General features: G+C 33.0%; 1 protein-coding gene across 9 annotated transcripts in view; it reads right to left on the bottom strand.

Annotated features, from left to right (window-relative positions):
- The window catches only part of PPIP5K2 (diphosphoinositol pentakisphosphate kinase 2), a 77,198-nt gene that overhangs the window by 38,951 nt on the left and 13,157 nt on the right, over positions 1 to 25,090 (bottom strand). For 7 of the 9 annotated variants that reach the window (XM_030927244.1, XM_030927245.1, XM_030927242.1 and 4 more), the window contains 13 exons: positions 24,117 to 24,202; positions 17,303 to 17,457; positions 15,955 to 16,056; positions 14,669 to 14,830; positions 12,536 to 12,657; positions 11,159 to 11,260; positions 9,981 to 10,067; positions 9,169 to 9,244; positions 8,971 to 9,080; positions 7,929 to 8,014; positions 5,528 to 5,653; positions 5,268 to 5,389; positions 4,503 to 4,685 (listed from right to left, as the gene is read on the bottom strand). In XM_030927244.1, coding sequence (XP_030783104.1) covers positions 4,503 to 4,685; positions 5,268 to 5,389; positions 5,528 to 5,653; positions 7,929 to 8,014; positions 8,971 to 9,080; positions 9,169 to 9,244; positions 9,981 to 10,067; positions 11,159 to 11,260; positions 12,536 to 12,657; positions 14,669 to 14,830; positions 15,955 to 16,056; positions 17,303 to 17,457; positions 24,117 to 24,202 — 1,519 coding nt within the window. The remainder of the gene's footprint in view (positions 1 to 4,502; positions 4,686 to 5,267; positions 5,390 to 5,527; positions 5,654 to 7,928; positions 8,015 to 8,970; positions 9,081 to 9,168; positions 9,245 to 9,980; positions 10,068 to 11,158; positions 11,261 to 12,535; positions 12,658 to 14,668; positions 14,831 to 15,954; positions 16,057 to 17,302; positions 17,458 to 24,116; positions 24,203 to 25,090) is intronic. The other 2 variants (XM_030927243.1, XM_030927247.1) reach the window with 1 other exon arrangement.

The raw sequence follows: 25,090 nt of genomic DNA on the forward strand, positions 1-25,090 counted from the left end.
TCTTAACCACTATCCTATTATGCCTTTGTAATGATTTCTTTTTTTGAATTTAATAAAAGCCATCAATCAAAATATAGTTTCACATTCCAGTTTTGACATTTAGCTTGGCAAGTTATTTAATCACATTAAGTAAGTTTCTACAAATACAAAAAAATATAAAGTGCAATTCTACTTCTGGTTATAATACACTAGGTAGCTTGGACCAATATATCCACTGAAGGTAAGTAAAAATTCTGGGCAAAGAATTTCTATTCTTATGTTTTAAGGAATCTGTGAAATAACAAGGTGGTAAAGAATTATGGAAGCAAACTCAAAGGTCAGTGATCCAGAAAGTGAGTCTAGAATTTAAGGCTGTTTCTCCACTGGAAATATTTATATTTATGAATATAATAAATGACTCCAGTCAAAAGAGTGCATAAAAGGAAAATTTATGGCCTAGGGAGCATATTTTGTAAAAGACAGAACATTAATAACTTAGTAAGTATTCACCTGGTGTTATTAATTTTGAGAATCAGAAAAATAGCAAAATAAAACTAGAGAGGTAGAAGAAATAAAATATTAAGCAATGAGAATTAATCAAATGGAAAATAAGCATATAATTCAGAGACCTAACAAATCTAAACAATGGTTCTTTGAAAGGACTAATAAACTAATCAACCATGGTGAAACTGATCAAGAAAAACAGGAAAAAAGTATAATGTTATGAAAGAAAAAGGGACATCTCTATAGATCCCACACAAATTACAAAGAAATTAAAGAGGAAATTATGAACAAACTTCTAAAAAATGCAATTTAATACTGACATAAACATAACTGAGAAGTACTAAACTATTCTGAAATCCATAATTAGAAACTTTCCCACAAAGAAAACACCCACAGGATTTACCGTACTATTTACCAGTAAAGTTTACCAAAAATTTAATGAAATATTTGTACATACACTATTCCCCTCAAACAGGAAGTATTTCCTAACTAATTTTATAAGACTAGCATAATCCTGACATCGAAATAAAAGACACAACAAAAACAAAAAAGTAAAGGCCAATCTGACTCATGAACATAGATTCAAAATTCCTAACCAAAAATATCAGCAAACTAAAATCAGTGATATGAAAGAAAAAGATCATACATGGAAAAGTTGAGGATATTCTACAACTAAAGTTAGTTTCACATTGGAAAAACTATATGATGTAATAGATGAAAGAAAATATGATAAAATTCAGTAAGTTTTTATAACCTATTAGCCAAATAGAAACAATGAAATTTCCTTATTTTGAAGAAGGGCAGCTATATAAAATATCTACAGAAAATTTTATATTTAACGTACAAGTGTTACTAGAAATGCTACTTTTATTTAATATTGTTTTGAGGGTCCTAGCTATGGAAAGCAAGAAAAAGAATTTTTAAAAAACAAAGATTGGAAAAGCAAAAAACATATAGATGTGGTGCTGTTAAAGAATCAAACAAATCTAGATAAATTATTAGAACTAATGAGTCCAACAAGGTTGATGCCTATAATCTCAATATTTTAAAACTAATTATATTTCTATACACCAACAACAGAGAATAAAACTTTTAAAGAGGGGCCATTTATAATTGCATAATATCAATCACCTCAGCCTAAATCTAACCAAGATGCACAAGAACTCTGAAGTAAATTATAAAACATTATTGAAAGATATTAAATATCTAAACAAATGAGCTACACATTCACAGATTGAAAGACTAGAGACAAAAATGTAAATTTGCACAAACTACAGATATAATGTAACCTAAATAAAAAATCCCAACAGTATTTTTGACCAGCTTGTTTTAAAATTTACATGAAAATGCAAAAAAAAAGAAAAAGAAAAAAGCCAAGAAACACTTGAAGAAGGATCCATTTGCGTGTTGGGAGGTATTATTCATTGGCACAAGGATCAACAAACAGAATACAGGGTCTAGAAACCGATTACACATATATAATAAAGACGGTACTTCTGAGTAGTGGGAAAGAACAGTCTTTTCAGTATGTTCTGCTGGGACACTCAGATGTACATATAGTTAGGGGAAATATCAACCTTGATATTCTTAGTTGATAGCACACACAAAAGTCAATTTTATCTGAATTGCTGATAAATGTGAAGAGCAAAACAGTAAATTTATAGAAGATATATATATATATATATATCTTATGGCCTCTAGTCAGAAAAAGATATCCTAAACAATGTATTAAAATACATTGGCCATAAGGAGAAAAAAATGAACTTGGAAATCATGAAAAACTAGAACTTCTGCTTATCAAAAGATATTACTGGCTGGGCTTGGTGGCTCATGCCTGTAATTCCAAAGCCTTGGGATGTCAAGGCAGGAGGATCACTTGAGCCCAATAGTTTGAGACTAGCCTTGGCAATATAGTGAGACCCAGTCTCTACAAAAATTTAAAAAGTTAGCTGAGCATGGTGGCATGCACCTGTAATCTCAGCTACTCAGGACGCTGAAGCAGGAGGATCACCTGAGCCCAGGGGTTTTAGGCCGCAGTAAGCTATGATCACACCACTGCACTCCAGCCTGGGTCATGGAGCAAGACCCTCTCTCTAAAACAAAAACAAAAACAAAAAAGAAAGAAAAGAAAAGACATCATGACAACATGAAGGCTCAGAGTAGGTGGTGTTATCTACATATAACAAAGCACTCATATCCAGAATATATAAAGAATTTCTACCATTCAAGAAGAAAAACAGACAATTCATAGAAAAAAGACAAGAGACTTGTCCTCATTCAAGAGGATATCTAAATGGTCAACAGACACTGAAGCCACAATAAAGTGAATTCTAGGTATATACACCAGAATGGCCAAAATGGAATCATCTGAGAATCCCAAGAATGGAGAATATGTGGAACAATGGCAACTATCATGGACCTCTGGTGGGACTGTAAATTAGCTCAATAGCATTAGAAAACAGTTTGACATTACCTACTAACATTGTAAATAAGCATACCATGTTCACAATAATTCCACTCCTACAATATACCCAAGAGAAACGTATTGCACAGGTGGCATACAAGGGTATTCATGGCAACTTTAATCCTAACAGTCCAAAACTCTAACAATAATAGAAAGCATATAAAAATTGTAATATGTTCATAAAATAGTACATGGGTCAACAAACTATAGCCTGCAGGTCAAATGTGGCCTGTCACACAGGCCATGAGCTAAGAATGGTTTTTACATGCTTAAAAGGCAGTTAAAAAAAAAAAAAATGCAACACAGACCATATTTGGACTGCAAAGTCTAATTTTTTTAAATAAAACATTTACTATCTGGTGTCTTACAGAAAAGTTCTGCCAACCCTGAAACGGAATACAACAAACACAGCAATGATTATTAAGTAACTATGACCATTACTTACTATGGTTGAATTTCACAAATAAAATATTAAATAAAAGAAGCCAAATATAAAATAGAACATGTTCTATTATATGAACCTTAAAAAATAGCCAAAGTAAATTAATATTGTAGAGCCACTATAGAAAACAGTATGAACATTGCTCAAAAAACTGAAGACAGAATTACCATATGATCCAACAATCCAAATGCTAGGCATATAACTAAAGGAAATGTAATCATGTCAAGGAGATATTTGCATTCCTATGTTTATTGTAGTACTGTTCACAATAGGTAAGATCTGGAATCAACCTGTCCAATAACAGATGAACCAATAAAGGAAGTGTAGTATATATACACAATGAAATATCATCATCTAGCCTTAAAAAGAAGGAAATCCTATCATTAGCAACAACATGGATGAACCAGGCACAGAATGACAAATACGTATAATCTCACTTATATGTAGAATCTAAAAAAGTTAAACTCAGAAAAGCAGAGTAAAATGATGGCTACCAGAGGCTGGAAAAGGAAGGGATTGGGAAGATGTTGGTCGAAGCGATACACAAGTTCAGTTAGATAAAAGGAACAAGTTCAGGAGCTCCATGGTACAACATTGTGATTATAGTAATAGCAATGTATTTTATCCTTGAAAATTGCTGAGAGTAGATTTCAAATGCTCTCGTCACAAAAAAATACGGATGTGAGGTAATACATAAATTAGCTCGAGTTAGCCATTTCACAATGCATATATACTTTAAAACATGTTGTGTTATAAACATATATAATTTTAATTTATCAATTAAAATCAATAGATTTAAAGTGAGAAAAAAGCCAAAAATGAGACTACACTGGTTAGAGACTATACTCATTATCCAATAAGTATTCTGGATATGAAAAGAATATAAAAAGTTGGGACAGTAGTATTTATGAGGAGGTAGGGAATGGGTTGCAATTGGGAAGGGGCATACAGAAGCCAAAGTTGTTCCAATGTTCTATTTCTTTACTTGGAGGATGATAACATGTGTATTTGCTTTATAATACAATAAGCTCTACATTTATGTTTTATGCAGTTATCACTTTTCTGTGTGTGTGTGTAATATTTCACAATATAAAAGAGTTTGCTAAGACTCACCTTTTCATAATCTTCAGCAGTAAAATCTCTGTCTTTCTGAAGTATTTCATGAAGCCTTGCCTTCACACGTTGCTGACAACTGCTCAAAGAGTCACTATCACTATCCAAAAGACCGTTCATATTTGCACTTTTCACCATTTGAACAAGAATGGGCGTAAGCTCTCCTTCCAAAGCTAAAAGCCCCTAAGCATATTAAATAAAGAAAACACAAATTTAAAAAATTAATATGTAAAATAATATTTGTTACATATTGATTTTCATAAGGTATAAAATAAGTTTACAGTAAATAAACTTTATTAATATGACAATTGATTATTATCATTTTAGGGTTTTACTTGAAAGTTCCAAATACAGAATTTTTAAATATTCCTTAGTTAAATTTTTTTTTTTTTTTTTTTTTTTTGAGACAGGGTCTCATACTGTTGCCTGGGGTAGAGTGCAGTGGCGTGATTTTGGCTCATTGTAGCCTTGACCTCCTGGGCTCAGGTGGTCCCTCCCACCTCAGTCTCCTGAGCTGCTGGGACTACAGGTGTGAACCACTACATCTGACTCATTTTTTTTTCTTCAATTTTTTTGTAGAGACAGGGTTTCGTCATGTTGCCCAGGCTGGTCTCAAACTCCTGGGCTTGAGTGATCTGATCACCTCAGCCTCCCAAAGTGCTAGGATTACAGGTGTAAGCCACTGCGCCCAGCCAAAAATGTTTTAAGATGCAATATTAGATTAAAAACTCTAGTAATTCTAAAAAAAAAAAAAACGATTTGTACCTTTGCAAAAGCAGCTGCAGTCATCTGGACTCGTCCTTCATCAGAGGCATATATTTTGAGGTCATGTCTGTAGGTGCTATGTAATCTAAGTAAACCACAACCAGGAAATCCTGCATAATCTCCTGAAAATAAATCCTCAAATCACTTCAGCTATATTTTCATTTCATTGTATTTCTATAAATACTTAATAACATCAAAAATGAGGATTTCAAAATACAATTTATGAAATTAGTCAAATTAAAGAAAACTCTAAGATTTACCTTGACCTCCAGGATACATACACCTGAAAGCTCTTCCAAGTTCTTCAGCCTGGACCCTGCCTGCAGGAGTTAATTCACCTCCCCATTTTAGAACCAAAAGTAAAGATGGTTCTTCTCTTCGGCTGTCTATGACACATATGAATGAATAAAACAAATGTTAAGTTTTTTTTTAAACAGACTTGTCTTAAGATTAATTTTTTGTTTGTGCTCTCTTCTGTGGTGAAATATAACCCATATGTAAGATATTTTCTTCCTTAAATGTTGTTGCATGTATGTTCCTTAATGCTGTTTGTAGGCAGTTGCTTCGGTAAGGAATATTCCCTTGCTATTCCTGTTTAAATCTTACTGAAATTTGAAAACCTCTCTCATACTTTAGAAAAATGGCTCCCAATTTTCTTCAGGGATGTAACGTTTCTCCCTTGCCTGTTCTCATAGTAATTTCTTCAGTGTACTTAATTTAGTTGTGCTATGTCTGCTGGATTGACAGCTCCTTGATGCCAGAATCCAGGTTTTATGTGCCTTGCTATAAAGCACCCTTTTCAGTGCTGTCTCATACAAGAAAATACATTAGTTGAAGCGAAGAAGATATATATTTTGTTGTTGTTGTTGTTTTGTTTTTTGAGACAGAATCTCGCGTGGTCGCCTAGGCTGGAGTGCAGTGGCAAGATCTCGGCTCACCGCAACCTCCGCCTCCCGGGTTTGAACAATTCTCCTGCCTCATCTTCCTGAGTAACTGGGACTACAGGCGCCTGGCTAATTTTTGTCTTTTTAGTAGAGACGGGGTTTCACCATGTTGGCCAGGCTGGTCTCGATCTCCTGACCTCAAGTGATCCACCCACCTCGGCCTCCTAAAGTGCTGGTATTAAGGCGTGAGCCACTGCGCCCGGCCAGATACACGTTTTTAAGATGTGAAATCGGTGATTTGCATCATTTTTAGGAAGATATGAGATGACAGAGCCTAACATTTATTCTAATTTAAATTTTATGCAATCTAATAAATTTTATATAATCTAATAAATTTTATGCAAATAAAAGGTAATCAAGAGCAGCTTTTTAAATTTGAACTTGTGGAATCTCTGCATGTTATACATCAGAGTATTTTCTTGGACAAAGAAAATACCATAAGTTAATGAGTTTCTGTACTTAATTTTGACCTACTCCTTTTCATGGTATTAAGATCTGTGTTGGGTTCTGAAAAAAAGTAATTCAAAAATAAGCATTATAAGCACTAAAAGAACTTAATAATGATTCTTTAAAGGTGAGAGGAAATCACCCCTTCACCTGCAGCTAGTTAGCAGTTCTGTGAGTTTTGTCATGTAGATCAATATTCATTTATGGAAGGAAAGTTAGTTACCTAACTTTTTAAATTGTTTACAGAATGTTTTTGATGATAAATACTAAGATATAGAAAATTAACCTGTATTACTATTAACCACAAAATGTGATAAGAGCAATATATCAAATGTTAAAATATATAAATAAAGATTATTATAAATTTGTGTCTGCATTTAAGATAATCATTACTTTAATTTTTGCTACTATAAGTAATACCACTATGAATATCCCTATAGATCAATCTTTCCCTGAACATACGATTACTTCTTTGGGTTAGATTCTGATAAGCAGAATTCAGGTCAAAGCATAAGAACATCTTTTGAAGTTTTTGATATATTGCCAAATTACATTTCAAAAAAACTGTGCCAATTTATACTTCTACTATAGACCGAAATCCTGTCTCAATTAATTCTCATCAGCACACTTTATTACCAGTTTAAAACAGAAATGAAGAAAACATTTTGTCAATATGATAGGCAAGACAGATTATTATTACTATCTTTATTATTTTATTGGTCATCTGCATTTCTCTATGAAATGACTTCCTCAATCCCTACCCTTTTCTTTTGTAAGGTAAATGTATTTATAAATGTGGATACTGACTGCTCTTAGGAGACCAAACTTGTTTAAACACTTACTCTGGTTTACTGGGTGGAAGGAAATATCCACTTATTTTAAAAACAGGTTAATTGTATATTTTTTCAAAGTCTTTTTGTACTTCTTGGGCTTTCTTCTTAGATACTCTGCCCTCTGCTATCAAAAGGTGATGTAAGGGGCCCATTAAATAACAGTTACAAATAAATACGTTTTCTGAAACAATCCCACAGTTAAAAGGAAGTCCTATGCAGTTTTCAAAATAATAAAATCTATCCTTTATTTAAAGAATAGTAACGTAAAAATGTATCCTTTATTTAAAGGAAGCACAGCTAAGATAATTCCACTTTATTTTTCCTCACCATGCCAATCCTAAACTACTAAGCAAAAGATGGTCCAAAGGTAATCAACAGTGAATAACAAGTTACTATATATAAATAAAACTACTGTATAAGCATTAAGAATGACATACCCTCCTCTTCACTAGATGTTTTAGGACAACCATGAGGGAGATAGGTCAACTGAACCTTACGATTTATTCCAGAAAAATGACCATACCTGAAAAATAAAATGATAAGCAGAATAGACAATGTAGGGAAAAACTAATTCTCACATATTCATGCTCCCTTGTATTTGTAATCGCCTGTTTAATTCTTCAAAATATTCTAGCCAAAAAAAAAAAAAAATTGCACCATATATAATCATTCTAACCACATTAAAAACAAAAATGTTTTTCTAAAAATTACAGGCATAGGTGCCATGGCTCAAGCCTGTAATCCCAGCACTTTGGGAGGCCGAGGTGAGCAGATCACTTGAGGTCAGGAGTTCAACACCAGCCCGGCCAACATGGTGAAACCGTCTCCACTAGCAATACAAAACCTAGCCAGGCGTGGTGGCGTGCACCTGTGGTCCCAGATACTTGGGAGGCTGAGGCACGAGAATCGCTTGAACCTGGGAGCGGGAGGTTGCAGTGAGCTGAGATCATACCACTGACTCTAGCCTGGGTGACAGAATAAGACCCTGTCTCAAAAAAAAAAAAAAAAAAAAAAAAGACAACTCTGAAGAGATAAAGTACAGAAATATGTAAAAACACAGATATATGTGTTTTAAGAAATAAAGGAAATAAGATTATAAGAGGTTAAAAATGTAAAGCTATAACAGGAATATTGATGGGTATCCATTTTACTTGATTAAGGCAAAGTTCAAATTTTTTATATTTAAACTGCAATGAATCTATGATCAAGTTAGCAATGTGGCCTTGATTCTAAGCAGTATTTCACAGAAGACACAAATCTGATGTCCTTGTTTAATCTTCTCACCTAAATTAAAACTAAAGCTAAAACCTTCAATACAACAATCTATTTTTTTCACATTAGATTTTCCTTCACGTCTCAACTATAGTAACAAAGAGTAAAAAGATCAGACTGTGAAAGTAATTAAAATGGAAAATCACACACATAAAAAAGAAGAGCTATATGTAGTACTGCAATTAAGGGTTTCAAAAAGATACTCACATCTCTAATACAGTCTTAAGTTGTTCAAGTTTTGGCTTGTTTTCTTCAATTTCAGAATCATTATTTTGTCCAAGCTCCATAAGAAGCTGTCGTGCAATATCTAGCACTTCCTGTAAAATAAATTAACAGAAAATTAAATTTTTATGTAATTTCACCATTAAAAAATTTAAAACTAAACAAGAAAGCAAATATACTTGCCTGTAACTGTTTTGGTTTTTTGAGTTTTAATTTCCCTGATTTATAGCCATCACATTTTTCAAAAAGATCAAAAAATCTTATAAAAAAAGACAGAACACTGTTAGTCACTTGCAATAATTAATATTACCAATATATGTTTAAACTAACAAATAATATGTGATAAGCTATGGGACTAGAACTTGGGATCTAAGAATTTCAAGTACTGCGTTTCCTCTTTCACTATACATGTTGCTGCTCAACTTTGATTGATAAAACTTAGTACTTTCCTAAATGATACCAAACTAATAATCACCATACTACTTTTCAAAGTTTTTTCATGGAAACCAAACATACAATTATAGTTCATAATATTATATATTTTCTGAAGTCATTGCATACACTTTGAAAGTTACTTGTGTCAACACATACTTAATGGTTCAGGGTTTTCAAATTTTATCATCTCCAAATCAAACACTAGATAGAAATAACAGAAACTTTCATTCTATGAATTTTCTTCTAAAAGGCTGAGGGATTACTCACTCTCAGAACGCAATACAAGAGAGTGATAAGCAAAGATTAAATAGAACATTTTTATGACAATAAATGAAAGCCAGGGCAGACTGATGATATTTATGAATATTGCCACAATAATTTTAGAAGCTAATGAACATATTTTAAATGGATTTTGCATGCATCCACTGGTTTAAATATAAATGGCCAAGAGAGGGTAGATAAAAGTTTTTCTATATGATATATTAATCAAAAGAGTTGACCACTTATCAGAAATCTTAAAACTATATCATGCATGTTAAATTATTCATCTTAAAACATACTTTTGATGCCTCACTTCCATTTTCATTTTTTGTTTTGGTGTTCGATCCCCATGACGTATAACAGCTATGACACATCTAAGTTCCATCCTAAAATGAAAAAATACCTATGTTCTTAATTCTCTAAAAAAGATGTGTTGTATAATTCAGATTAATATGAACATTTAGTCATTTATTTAGAGCCATCTTTTACCATTTCAAGAGCTTTCCCATGAAGAATAATACTTACAACTATCTAGTTTTAACTTTATGAAATCAAATTCAAAATGAACTTAAGAAGCTGGGGGGGGGTGATATTAAGCTATATAATAGAATATAACCTTTTCTTCTCTAGAAATGGCTACCTTAACTCTGGGATAAAAGTAGACGGACTACAATTTCTGAGCTTTATTAAATATCTGCTCTGTAGCATTAGATCATTACAGACTGAGACTTCATTAAATCAAAATAAAACTTTACATGATGGTTGCTATATTTATATATTTGCTAAGTTTTGCCCATGTAAGGAAAACAAGTATTTAAAACTCAAATTACTGGAAGATAAAATCATCTTAGAAGCATGCTAGAATTAAGAGGTATAATCCAGTGTTTGCTGAAGTGTGAACTGCAGAACATAACCCTGCAGGATATCAACTGAGTTACCTGAAAAAATTTTATTTAACACTTTTGTGTTAAATCAGTATGAAAAATGCTGATTAAAAATAAAATTTGTTCCCCCTATCATCAGTACGTCTCAGGATATTTAACATGTTAATATAAATATCTAAGTTGTGAAAAAAAAGCATTCAGTCAACTGACATGAATTTAAAGGAATAATTTTCGGTAACAGAATGTTATGAAACATTTCGCAATACTGGTATAATTATGCAAGATATAACTTGAGAGAGCAAAAGTTGTAAGACCACTGTGAACCTTTAAGTAACACACCTATTGGTACCTTTTTTTATTTTTATGGCTTGATTAAACAATTCTATAATTATCCAGGCACGTTTCAGTAGTTTCTTTGTAACAATTAGTTGACCCTTATAAATACGTATAATCTACTCCTTTATCTTTAAGCTGAATCATATGAAATCATACACAGTAAAGTGTCTAATCATCATCCAGAAATGTAATTTCTATCCTAATAGCACAGATGACAAGGAAAACTCAATTTCTAAATGAAAACAATTCAGACTTACATAGTTCCAGATGTAGTTGGTACAATTGGGATATCTTCAGCTTCTAAGGGTATTGACCACGGAATATGAAATTGTGGAGCCAGTTCTCGCATTACAATATTTCTTCGAGACAAAAAAGAAAATATTTAAAATTAGTACACTTTAAGACAAAACTGGGTACTTAATGACAATGAGAGAGAATCGTAAGACTTAAACTATCTAGTGATTACATCACATAAAAAATAACCCACAGAATCAAATTCTGATCAAGAAAAAATAAAAATCAGTAGTTCTAAATTGATGTATTAGACACATCAATGGGATTTCACAAATTTGAGATTATTTGCTTTAGTTTTAAAATATCAATCAGCATTGGATTCAAAGAAATCACTACAATTACATCATATCAAATTACATACATTCTGAAATTCAAGATTGTCTCTTCTGTGTGACTACTGATAAGTTCTTATCAGTTTATTGAACACCTAAAATGCTACTATAAATATTGTGTTCATCTTAACAAATCACTATTATACCAGAAGGGTTAAAAATGGAAAAATGTTTACTTTTTGGTTTTGTTTAAATTTAGCATTTATTTATGCTAAAATTTAGTAAACTCTCCCTAACATCACTTTAAGGGTAAGTTTGTAAATCTTTGAAACATACTATGGGTTAAATGTTCTTAATCTGAAAATCTGAAATCCAAAACACTTCTGGTCCCAAGCATTGTGGATAAGGGATACTTAACCAGTAAAAAAGCTAGCTCCAATTATAGAACATTTTTTAATGTAAGTTTCCTATGGATTTGTCATATATACCTGGAAATGTCTTAAAAATAGTTATTGCCTTGCTAGTGTTCTGAATCAAAGTATAAAGAAAACAGGTTGAAGAATATAAAAACGGCATTTCTACCTACAATAATTTTTTTACATTCACTTGACAGTCTTATGAAAATATCAAGTAACATATGCTTGTAGAATGAATTGTCATGCAAAAGAGTCATGAATTCTAAATATTTCTATTTTACTCTGTTTATTTATTTCATGAATGTTAATTTTGTCCATTAAGTGGAAGAAAACCTTTTCCACTGTAGTTACATGGCAAAAATTTGAGGAATAATGTATTCTAACAAATAAACTTTTGACTAATAATCAACATGTTATAGTATTTGTAAACATATGAAGTTAAAGGTTTTCATCTATACTGATCATAAATTAATCTGTCTTTGATAAGCCAAAGTATAATTCAGGATCTGGCATAGTCTTCGGGGGTGTCATTTTATGAACACTGATCTTTACTCTAGAAGGCTTAAAAAACCTGACCATTTAATGTTAACAGTTATTTGGTTTCTGAAAAACTAGTATATGAAGGTAAAAAGAAAATTTAAAAAATTCTTACCCAAGTATTTTTGCACAGTCATCATAATACTTCATGGAATTTTTCACAAAACTGAAGCCATTGACATCACAGACATAGGACTGTCCATTGGCCCGTAATAAATCAAAGCCACAAACTGTTTGCTATTTAAAATAAATTATAAACATTAAGGTTTTATTTAAATTATTAAGATTCACAGTTTTCTAGTCCTATCAGAACATATCAAATTTTATAAATGCTTAAAAGTATATTACTATATATTGGTTTACTTCACAATAAGAAATGAAAGAAATTATTTATTTGTAACTTGAGTACTCTGAAAATACATTATAGAGGCTATATGATTATTTAAGTCTTTTATCATAAAGTAGATGTAGAACAATAATGCATAAGCAGCTAGAGAGGCCCCAAAATAATATATTCTATCACAAAGTTCTTCAATTAACATCTAATTTAAAAACAAAAGCAAAATTGTTAAAGGATCTGAAAAAAACAAAAAACAAAAAACAAAAAACTTGGCACTAGCAGAAATTACATCATGTTAATCAAAAAAAAAAAAAAAAAAAAAAAGAGGGAGGGCGGACATGGAGAACAGTTTTGAGGACATATTCCAGAGGAAATCCTGTGACCTGTTTTGTTTGGTTTTGAGAGGTAGTGTCGCTCTGTCACCCACGCTGGAGTGCAGTGGCACAATCTTGGCTCACCGCAACCTCCACTTCCCAGGTTCAAGGAATTCTTGTGCCTCAGTCACCCGAGTAGCTAGGACTACAGGTGTGTGCCACCACACCAGGCTAATTTTTGTATTTTTTAGTAGGGACAGGGTTTTGCTATGTTAGCCAGGTGGGTCTGGGGTTCCTGGCCTCAAGTAATCCACCTACCTTAGCAACCACAAAGTGCTGGGATTACGGGTGTGAGGCACCACACCCAGTCGAAATCCTGTGATCTTTTCAACCCCCAATACCACGTATTCGTGAACACCTGTAATAAATTTACTTTATTTGGGAGAAGAAAATGGCCAAAAGGCGTGAATTTGCTACTCAGGCTCTAAGAACTTTCTGATCTAACATTTGATGTTCAATCATCAGGTATTAGTAGAATGTGATTTTTTGTCACAGCTTTCAGAATCCTGGCATAATAAAAGGATTTCTATAAAGCTATTAAAACTTATGTACAGGCTAACATTCCTTCCATGAAAGATAGGTCAAATTATTAAGGCACAAAGTAATTCTTTATTGTTTAATAGCCAGTAACATATACTAGCCTTTAGGTTATAGATCCAAGCCAAGATTTCAAAAAGGTAAAATTTTTATCCTTCATTAAATGAAGGTTTTACTATTTCTATTTAAATCTTTACTATGCAGTAGTTAGGAAGAAACCTAACAATATAGATTGAGAGAATTAGTCAAATGTCAAAAGTAAAAAAGTTTTTTTTAAGAAATGTTTTTGTCTGGGTGCAGTGGCTCACACCTGTAATCCCAGCACTTTGGGAAGCTGAGGTGGGCAGATCACGAAGTCAGGAGTTTGAGATGAGCCTGGCCAACATGGCGAAACCCCCTCTCTACTAAAAATACAAAAATTAGCCGGGTGTGGTGGTGGGTGCCTGTAATCCCAGCTACTCTGGAGCCTGAAGCAGGAGAATAGTTTGAACCCGGTCGTGCCACTGCACTCCAGCCGGGGCGACAGCAAGACTCTGTCTCAAAAAAAAAAAAACAGAAAGATATGTTTTTATATTGTTTTCATGAACATCTTTTATCATATATTAGGCCAAAGAATCAATTGCCAAGGCTAGACCACTGAGAACTGTTTTCATTTAACAAAAAAACTTACCAATTATATGAAAGTAACACTTAAAGCCAGTTTCAAAAAGTACACTAGACAATAACCCTAAAACACTGATTAGTTGAGTCATTTCTGTAATTTTAATTTCTGAATAAATTGACCAGGTTTTCTTTTATATAATACAAAAGAATATACTGGCAGTACAAGAATCCCTTGAAAAATACATGAACCATTCAGATGTATTAATTACTTTCTCAGTTTACTTCCCCAATTATATGTATAATGTCTTAGTCAAAAGCACCAATAATGTTCTAGTCAAAAAAGAAAATTAGAATTTACCTTTATAAAGATCTATAGATTTGTATAACATCTTACCTTAAAAGCAAGGCAGACTTTCCAAGCAATTAATTTCTCTCGTGCATTGAGAATAACAGGATATCTTACTTCTTTTCCTTCACTGTCTCGTTCCACCTTGCCATCAAGTGCTGGAGATTTTCGAGCTTCAGCATGGGCGTAATCTGGACCCACTGTATAAACCTTTCAAAAATGTTAAATAAATGTATAAATACATATATGTGTGTGTGTGTGTGTGTGTGTGTGTGTGTGTGTAACCAGCAGACAACAAATCCAATGAAAAAAATAACTAAAAACTAGTTCCGAATCCAGGCTATTAGACACATCTTTTTATTTTACATGCCCAAATTTTCAGTTCATTGGGAAAGGTTGTAAGTAATCATTATATGGCAAAATTGGTAGAGTAAAGTTTCATTCTCTATAGAGAACTATTATACTGAGCATTATGAGGGAATACTAGGATGTATACAATGTGATCACTGTCTTCAAATTGTTTTAGTTTAACAAATGAGAGATGCAAATATTATAGGAAAAAAAAAATCCCAAAAGAAAATATTTAAAAGGGTGAGGGTATGAATCTGAGTGCAGATAAGAGAAGAAAAGTAAAAGAAAGAGGCATGAACACTATAATGTATTCAGGTATTGGCAAGTTATCTGATATAGTTTATACTGTAAGAAATGAGGTTTATAAGACAAACAGAGGACAGACTGAAATATCTTGTATGGCAGGATTATGAATCTGGTTATTATCCTGTGGTCAATAAGGATCCACTAGAGAATTTTTAAGGATTCATACTCAGATTTATACTTTAGAAAACATTCCGGTTAGAGAGAGAATGGCTGAAGGTAAAGCAATTAAGACCTTATTTGTCACGAACTAAAATGACAGACATGTTTTATATCACATCACAGTTGTCACAGATCTTAAAACCTCACTTACACTAATCACTGCTTGGAATCTGTGATGGTTATTAGACCTTTATCCCTGGTATCTTATTATTTAATGCCCCTTTAAAGACTTATGATGTATAACACAAAGTTGGTTTTTAAATATTTTATTATATTTGAATAAAATTTGTCTCCATCATAATCTTACATGTTTAAAGCATTTAAAAACACTACTCTTAAAAAAGAGTCCATAGGCTTCAGACTGCTAAAGATGTTGATGGTACAAAACATGAGGAATCCCTAATCAAAAAGAAAGAGATCCTGAATAAAGGTTAGATACAGTTAAAGATTAACTTCTTTTTCTGATATCATTGGTAAACTTGAAATATAAAACTAAAATCTATTTTAATCAATCCTACCTTAACATCAGTACCATCTGTGGGCATAAACTCTTCATATATATATGAGCCTGTTTTTCGTACATTGCTTTCTGGAGAATAAACACTACTTCTACTTCCAATCTGAAAACAAAAGATGTCCATCGATATAAAAAAGCAAATTATTTCCCTCATTTTTATGATAAAATGACAGTTTATTAACCATCTATTTCCATCTTAGACATTTTCAAATACATTTTTAATCCACAAATAATTAACAAAACTTACTATATAGTTGGCACTACAGTAGTCTCTATTGTTACCATAACTTACATATTAAAGAGTATAGAAATACAATGAACAGTAAGAGTTATGTTCCTAAGATTCATCCAGGTTGCTGCATGTAAGCTTGTTCATTTTTACTACTCTAGAATTTTCCACTGTATAAATACACCAGAATTTATCCATTCTCCTATCAATGTATGTTTAGGTTGTTTTCCAAGCTTTGGTGATTACAACGTTGCTTTCAACATTCTTATGTGTCGCAACAGCAAACATGTATGAGTGTTCCTAAGGTATATAATAAAAGTGGAACTGCTCGGTGATAGAATGTGCTCATATTCAACTTGTGAAGATAATGAAAACTCTTTATCAACTATTTTAACAATGTAGGGTCTCATCAGCAATGTGTAAGTTTTCACTGTTCTACATCCTTGTTTACACTTGTTACTGTTAGGCTTCTTAATATCTGCTACTTTAACGGATGTTAAAATGGTATCTCACCGTGTTCTTAATTTGAATTTCCATCAATTTTTATACATGTATATGCATTTTACATTCTGATACATTGCTAAATTATGTTAAGAGGCTACATTACTTTGTATTTCTGCCAACAGTGTTTGCCCTTGTGCTTATTTCTCAACTAGCTCAATATTTTTTATCATTGTCAATCCAAAAAGTAATACAATGTCATTATATCTAGATTTGATTTGCATTTATTTTATTATGAGTATAATTAAGTGTACTTTCAAGTATGTAAAGTTATCAGTGTTACTTTTTCTATGAGCTGTTATTTTTCTGGGCCATTATTCTAAAAGACTGCTACTGCTTAAGTGAATTTCTAGTTTGACAGATATACAAAATGGGAAGGAAAAGAAAAGTCAAGTATCTTTCCTGGCATTCTGCAGGCAGAAATTCTGCTTAACATTAAATAACTAAAATGATGCCATGCCTTTCTAACAAAGTATATCAGTTTTATAAATTTACCTCTAAATGATACATTTTCAAGAGTTCAATATTTAATCATAATTAAATGCTTGATTGCTTTTAATAACACTTACACAACAATGTATAAAGAAGAGTATTCATACAAAATTTACAAAGGTTTTACCTTTCTAAAGAGTCTTTGACTTCCACCACCAGCAGAAGTTGGGTAATAAATGTAAACATTGTGATCTTCTGCACTGACTGGCTTTTCTACAAATGGCTTTTGAAAAATTTCCCCATTTACTTCTACATGATCTTCCCCTTCAATCAGATTACATTCTATAAAACAAACATGATTGCAAGAAATATCACATATTCTTATTATATTATCAGGAAACCACATTATTATCAAAGACTTTTTTACTAAAAGACCATAGATGTAAATTTGGATAATGTACTCAGTTGACTTTAATTATACATGTTTATGTAAATAACATATGCCAACGTTTATGATATATATGGCATTAAAAGCTATAGTTCTTCAAAATTTTACAGACTTACCATTTCACACTACCACACCACAGAATTCAAAGTTAGACGTGAAATTATTATATCAAGACTGAGAAGTAACTCAAGAATGTCACCATCTTCTGAAAACTGTTTGAGATTATTCGTATCACAGATATCATAAAACATGAAGTTATTTAAGTTAGAAAGTAACTCATATGCAAAGTATGCCAGTTCAATTAGAAAGTTAAATTTTTACCTCTAGACAAGAAAAGTTTCCTGCTTCAGATGATGATTACTTTATATCTTTTTTAAATGTTATTTTTAATCATCATGGGTACATAGTAGTATATATTTATGCAGTCCATGTGAAATTCTGATACAGGCATACAATGGTCTAATAATCAAATTGGAATAGTTGGGGTATTCACCATCTCAAACATTTATCATTTCTTTGTGTTAGGAACATTCTAATTTCACTCTTAGTTATTTCAAAATATAAAATAAATTATTGTGAACTACAGTCACCCTATTGTGCTACTAAATACTGGATCTTATTCATTCTATATAACTGTATTTTATACTCACTAACCATCCTCACTTTATCCCCATCATCCTTGCAACCCTTCCCTCCAGTAACAATTATTCTATGCTCAAGCTCTAAGAGTTCATCTTTTTTTCTAAAGCTCCCACACGTGAAAACATGCAATATTTCTTTCTTGCCTGGCTTATTTCACTTAACATAAGACTTCCAGTTTCATCCACGTTGTTGCAAATGACAGGATTTCATTCTTTTTATGGCTGAATAGTATACCATTGTCTATAGGTACCACATTTTCTTAATCCATCCATTAATGGACCCTTAGGTTGTTTCTATACTGGCTATTCCAAGTGGTGCTGCAATACACATGAGTGCAAATATCTCTTCAATATACTGATTTCCTCTTTTTTTGGACATATACTCAGCAGTGAGATTGCAAGATCATATGGTAGCTCTATTTTTAGTTTTTTGAGGAACCTCCATTCTATTCTCAATAGTGGTTTTACTAATTTATATTCCCACCAACAGTATTCCCTTTCTCCACATCCTCACAAACATTTCTTATTGTTTGTCTTCTTGATAAAAGCCATTTTAACTGGGATGAGTTGATATTTCATTATAGATTTGATGTGCATTTCTCTGATGATTGGTGACGTTGAGCATATTTTCATATACCTATTGGTCATTTGTATGTCTTCCTTTGAGAAAAATCTGTTCAAATCTTTGCCCATATTTTAATTAGATTGTTTTTTTCCTATAGAGCTGTTTGAGCTTCTTATATATTCTGGTTACTAGTCCCTTGTCAAATGGGTAGTTTACAAATATTTTCCCCCATTCTGTGGACTGTCTCTTCACTGTATTATTTCCTTTGCTGTGCAGAAGCTTTTCATGTTGATGTGATCCCATTAGCACATTTTTGCTTTGGTTGCCTGGGTTTCTGAGGTCTTACTCAAGAAACATTTGCCCAGATCAATATCCTGGAGTGTTTCTACAATGTTTTCTTCTAGTAGTTGCATATTTTCAGGTCTTAGATTTAAGTATTTAACCCATTTTGATTATGTATATAGAGAAAGATAGGGGCCTAATTTGATCCTGCATATAGATATCAAGTTTTCCCAACACTACTTACTGAAGAGACTGTCCTTTCCCCAGTGGACATTCTGGTCAACTTTGTCGAAAATGAGTTAATTGCAAATGTATGTATTTCTTTCTGGATTCTGGATTCTGTTCCCTTGGTCTATGTTTCGATGCCAGTACCATCCTGTTTTGGTTACTATAGCTTTGTAGTGTAACTTAAAGTCAAATATTGTGATTCCTCTAGTTTTGTTGTTTTTGCTCAGGCTGGCTATGACTATTCTGAGCCTTTTGTGGTTCCATATAAATTTTAGTATTTTTTTTCTATGTCTGTGAAGAATGTCTTTGGTATTCTGACTACATTGAATCTGTAGACAGTCTTGGGTAGTATGGCAATTTTAACAATACTGATTATTTCAATCTATGAAAATGGAGTATTTTTCCATTTTTTGTGTGTTCTCTTCAATTTCTTTCATCAGCATTTTATGGTTTTCATTGTAGAAGAGATTTTTCATTTCTTTAAGTGAATTCCTAGGTATTTAATTTATCTGTAGCTATTGTAAATGGCATTACTTTTTTTTTTTTTTTTTGGTTTCTTTTCCAGATTGTTTGCTGATCGCATATAGAAATGCTATGGATTTTTGTAAGTTCATATTGTATCCTGCAACTTTACTGAACTTGTTCTAATAGTTTTGTGGTAGAGATTCTAGGATTTTCTAACCATAAGATCATATCATCTATAAACAAGGATAATTTAACTCCTTTCTTTTCAATTTGGATGCCCTTTATTTCCTTCTCTTCCCTAATTTCTCTGGCTATAATTTCCAGTACTAAGTTGAATAAAAGAGATGAAAGTAGACATCTTTGTCTTGTTCCAAGTCTTAGAGGAAATATTTTCACTTTTTCCCTGTTCAGTATGATGTTAGCTGTGGGTTGGTCATATAGGCCTTTTATCATAAAGAGGTAAGTTCATTCCATACCCAGTGTTTTGAGAGATTTTATCATGAAGGGATGTTTAATTTTATCAAATGCTTTTTCTCCATCAACTGAAATGATCATATGTAGACAGTATAGAGTTGGGTCTTATTTTTTAATCCATTTTGCAACTCTATGTCTTTTGATGCAAGAATTTAGCCCATTTACATTCATGTTATTATTGATAGGTAAAGACTTGCTTCTGCTATTTTGGTATTTGTTTTCTGAGGTTTTTATTTTTTTGTCCTCCCTCCCTTCCTTCCTGTATTCCTTTGTGGGAAAGTGATTTTCTGCCTGGGCATGATGGCCCCCAGCACGTCAGGAGTCTGAGACAGGACGACCACATGAGCCAAGGAGTTTTGAAACCAGCCTGGGCTACACAGTGAGACCCTGTCCCTACAAAAAATAATTACTTGGACATGGTAGCTTGTGTTTGTAGTCCCAGCTACTCAGGAAGCTGAAGTGGGAGAATCACCAGGGAGTAGAGGCTATAGTGAAAAATGATTACGCCACTTCACTCCAACATGGGTGAAATGCCATTATGCCACTTCACTCCTACATGGGTGAAGAGCAAGACCCTGTCTCAAATACATATATATGTATGTAATTCTCTCTGGTAGTATGTTTTAATTTCTTTGTATTTTTTGTGTACCTGTTATAGGTTGTGATTACCATAAGGCTTACAAATAACATTTTATTACCAATTATTTTAAATTGATGACAACTCTGATTCCAAAGAAAAGAAAAAGAAAGAGAAAATTTTAAAAACTCTACATTTTAACTCCATTTTGCCCATCCATGTTTTGGCTTTTTGTTCGCTCTATTTTTATGTTTCTACACTCCTAAGAAGTTGTTGTAGTTATTATTTCTGATAGGTTTGCCTTTTAGCCTTCCTATGAAATATATAAGAGGTTTGTACACCACAATGACAGTGTTAGAATATTATGTACTTATCTGTGTACTTACTATTACCAGTGAGTTTTACATGTTAAGATGATTTCTTGAATTTTTTTTTTTTTTTTTTTTTGAGATGGAGTCTTCCTCAGTCACCCAGGCTGGAGTGCAGTGGCACGATCTTGGCTCGCTGCAAGCTCCGCCTCCTGGGTTCACGCCATTCTCCTGCCTCAACCTCCTGAGTAGCTGGGACTACAGGCACCTGCCACCAAGCCCAGCTAATTTTTTTTTGTATTTTTTGTACAGACAGGGTCTCACCATGTTAGCCAGGATGGTCTCGATCTTTTGACCTCGTGATCCACCAGCCTCGGCCTCCCAAAGTGCTGGGATTACAGGCATGAGCCACTGTGCCTGGCCCAGATGATTTCTAATTGTTAATGTATTTTTCTATCAGATTGATGAACTCCTTTTAGCATTTCCTGTAAAACATTTCCTTAGAGACCCTGTAAGATCTTTTTCCTATCCTATCCTATAAGGATAGGAAATTCCAGGATATTCCAGGTAATTCATGAATCCCTCAGCTTTTGTTTAGTAAAATATATTATGTCTTCATGTTTGAAGGATAATTTTGCTGAATAGAATATTCTAGGTTCAAAGTTTTTTTTTCCTTCAATACTTTGAATGCCATCACACTCTCTCCTAGCCTATAAGATTTCTGCTTAGATGTCAGCTGCCAGGTGTATCAGAGCTTCTTTAAATGTTATATACATCTATTCTCTGGGTGCTTTAAGGATCTTTGTTTATCCTTGACTTTTGAGAGTTTGATTAATATATGTCTTATTTGGGTTAAATCTTCATATTCTTCTATGACCTATGGATATTCATATCTTTCTTTAGGTTTGGAAAGTTGTTATTGTTTCTTTCAATAAACTTTCTACCATGATCTCTCTATGTTCTCTTTAAGAGCACTAATTATTGGATTTGTCCCTTTGAGACTATTTTTAAGATATATATATATATATATAAACATTTTCCCTTCCCCTTATTAACTACATAGGTCCCAAAGTTGTCAAAGAAAAATGAAGAAAGGAGTGGGCCAAAAAGATGAAAAGTGCTACCTGAGAAGTTTGTTCAGACTCCTCTGTCAGGTCTCCTAGTCCTGTAGGTGTGTTTCATTATTTTCCTCTCTTTCTCCTCTGGCCATGTATTTTCACATAGCCGGTCTTCAAGCTCACTAATTCTTCTACTTGATCCACTTTGCTGTTGAGAGGCTTTGATGTATATTTCAGTGTGTCAACGTAATTTTTCAGTTCCAGAATTTTGGCTTGATGGTTTTGAATTATTTCAATCTCTTTGTTAATTTCGCATGATACAATTCTGATTCATTCTCCATGTTACCTTGCAGTTCTTGAGCTTCCTCAAGACAGCTATTTTGAATTCTCTGTCTGAAAGGTCACATATCTACATCACTCCAGGATTGGTAACTGGTACCTTATTTAGTTTGTTTGGTGAGGTCACATTTTCTGGATGTTCTTGATGCTTGTAGACATTCACTCATGTCTCGGTATTTACAAGTTAGATATTTATTTCAGTCTTCACCGTTTGGGCTTCTTTGTGCCCATCCTTCTTGAGAAAGCTTTCCACATATTCAAAAAAGACCTAAGTGTTACGATCGAAGCCTGAGGTCACTGCAGCTGTATTAGCACTAGGGGGCGCCCTAAGCCCAGGAATGCTACAACTCTGGCCGACATGTTCACAGAGGCACTACCTTGGTAGACTAATTTTTCAGTTCTTACGAAGGTGCTTCCTTGCATTGCTAGTTTATAATTTGGTGTTCCTGTGGGGAGTGGGACAATCACTGGAGGGTATATTCGGCCATCTTGTTCTGTGGCCCTCTCTAGTTTTTAATTAAAGATGGTTCAAGGTATGATAAATTCATCAAAATTCCCCCACAATAATAAGTGTGAACAGAATGTTAACACTTAAGACAAACATATATCTTGCCTTCAGACTAAGTTAGGTATAGCTTCCATGCTATGTTTTAGATAACCAGAAAAAATGGAGCAAACAGTGCTTTAAAATACTCATAAATACTTAGAAGTACTGTTGCCCCTTGTTATAAGCGGTGACTGGTTCCAGGAACCCCCTCGTATACCAAAATCTTCACATACTCAAGTCACAAAGTTGGCTCTGCAGAATCCATGTAAATGAAAAGTCGGCTATCAGTAAATGTGGGACCCACGAATCCAGTATTTTCAATTCATGTTTATTCCGTGAATAAGCAGACTGGCAGAGTTCAAACCCATGTTGTTCCAGGGCCAACTGTATTTCCAAATTCTTGGCCAGTAGTTAGTTTTTGGCATTGTAGCATGAAGTTTCTAATACTTAATTCAATAGTCATAGATAAATCACTTGTTCACCCTTAATCAATAAAAATTCACTCGTATGTAATTTCAAAATTCTAACTCATGGTTCTCAGAGATATGTGAAAGGTAGGCCAAAGAAGAGAAGGATAAATAATTCCTAAATTATTAGTTAGCCTTTAAACTCAGTGTCACCTTTTAATTGAATATGTTTGGCTGTTTAGATTTTTGTTGAGACGGAGTCTCGCTCTGCCGCCCAGGCTGGAGTGCAGTGGCGCAATCTAGGCTCACGGTAAGCTCCGCCTCCCGGGTTCACGCCATTCTCCTGCCTCAGCCTCCCAAGTAGCTGGGACCACAGGCGCCCACCACCGCGCCTGGCTAACTTTTTGTATTTTTAGTAGAGACGGGGTTTCACTGTGTTAGCCAGGATGGCCTTGATCTACTGACCTCGTGATCCTCCTGCCTCAGCCTCCCAAAGTGCTGGGATTACAGGCGTGAACCACCACGCCTGGCCTAGATTATTTTTTAAAATGGAATAGAATACTATGAATTCTTTAAATTCCTTCCAGTTAATTATTGTAAGAATGTGGCCCAAAAGTATGTCAAGTGGCAAAGGAAGCTTACCTAAAATCTCTTACTCTTACCTTTAGGATTATTTGGGTCACGGTTCAAAATTGCGTAACGAGGAAGTAAAATACCTTCAGCTTGAAGAATACTATATACTTCTCTCCTGAAGAAAAAGGAAAACATCCTTATTGTTTTATTGCTCCATTTCACAATGAATAGATTATTGTAGTTTTCTTAAAAGACATTATTACTGTTCTACAAATAAAAAGGGTATATATATCAATCCTTTTTATTTTTCAAATAAACAAATGTCATTTCAAATATTGAAAAAAGGTATTCTGAGGAAATATTCAGCAACAAGAACAAAAATTTATGCACAATTCTTTTCTAGCTTATTAGGATACTAATTATTAAAACTGAGAACATAAATGTATTTTAAAAATGGCTGAATGAAGTTGATATATCACAATGATAGAACATTACCTAAGCATTAAAAACCTTATGCTCAAATAGTATTTAATGACTGGAGAAATGTTCACAGTATACTAGAGAAAAGTGATTCTAATTTGGTAAAATGTGATTGTGTGTATGTATTGCTTTCTATAGGAAAAAATATGATAGATATAGTGACAAGATTAAATGGCTTTCAGTATGCTTTTACTTTTCAAACCTTTTAAAACATACATTTCTATAGCTATAGCTGTATATATATAAATACATATATGTGAATTAATATGTAAATCTAGAGAAAATGTTTTAAATTTTACATATTAATAATTGTTACTCTCTGGAAGAACAGAAAAAAATAGCAGAGTGAAAAAACCATAGGGTCTCATATTTACAAAGCAGTTTCGTATATATAATCTCATATTGTAATGGTAACACTAGAAAATAGAATGCTGGTGAGATTATAATAGCTACAGGAGTGAAACATCAATTGAATAAAATACATAAATACACTCATATTTTATAATGTATTAGAAATCCATGCTTTTTACCTGTTCAATGAATGCTAAAATATACAGTATAATATTTTTCAAAATAGGTATAC

The sequence above is a fragment of the Rhinopithecus roxellana genome, chromosome 3, assembly GCF_007565055.1.
Source record: "Rhinopithecus roxellana isolate Shanxi Qingling chromosome 3, ASM756505v1, whole genome shotgun sequence".
NCBI classification, from domain to species: domain Eukaryota; kingdom Metazoa; phylum Chordata; class Mammalia; order Primates; family Cercopithecidae; genus Rhinopithecus; species Rhinopithecus roxellana.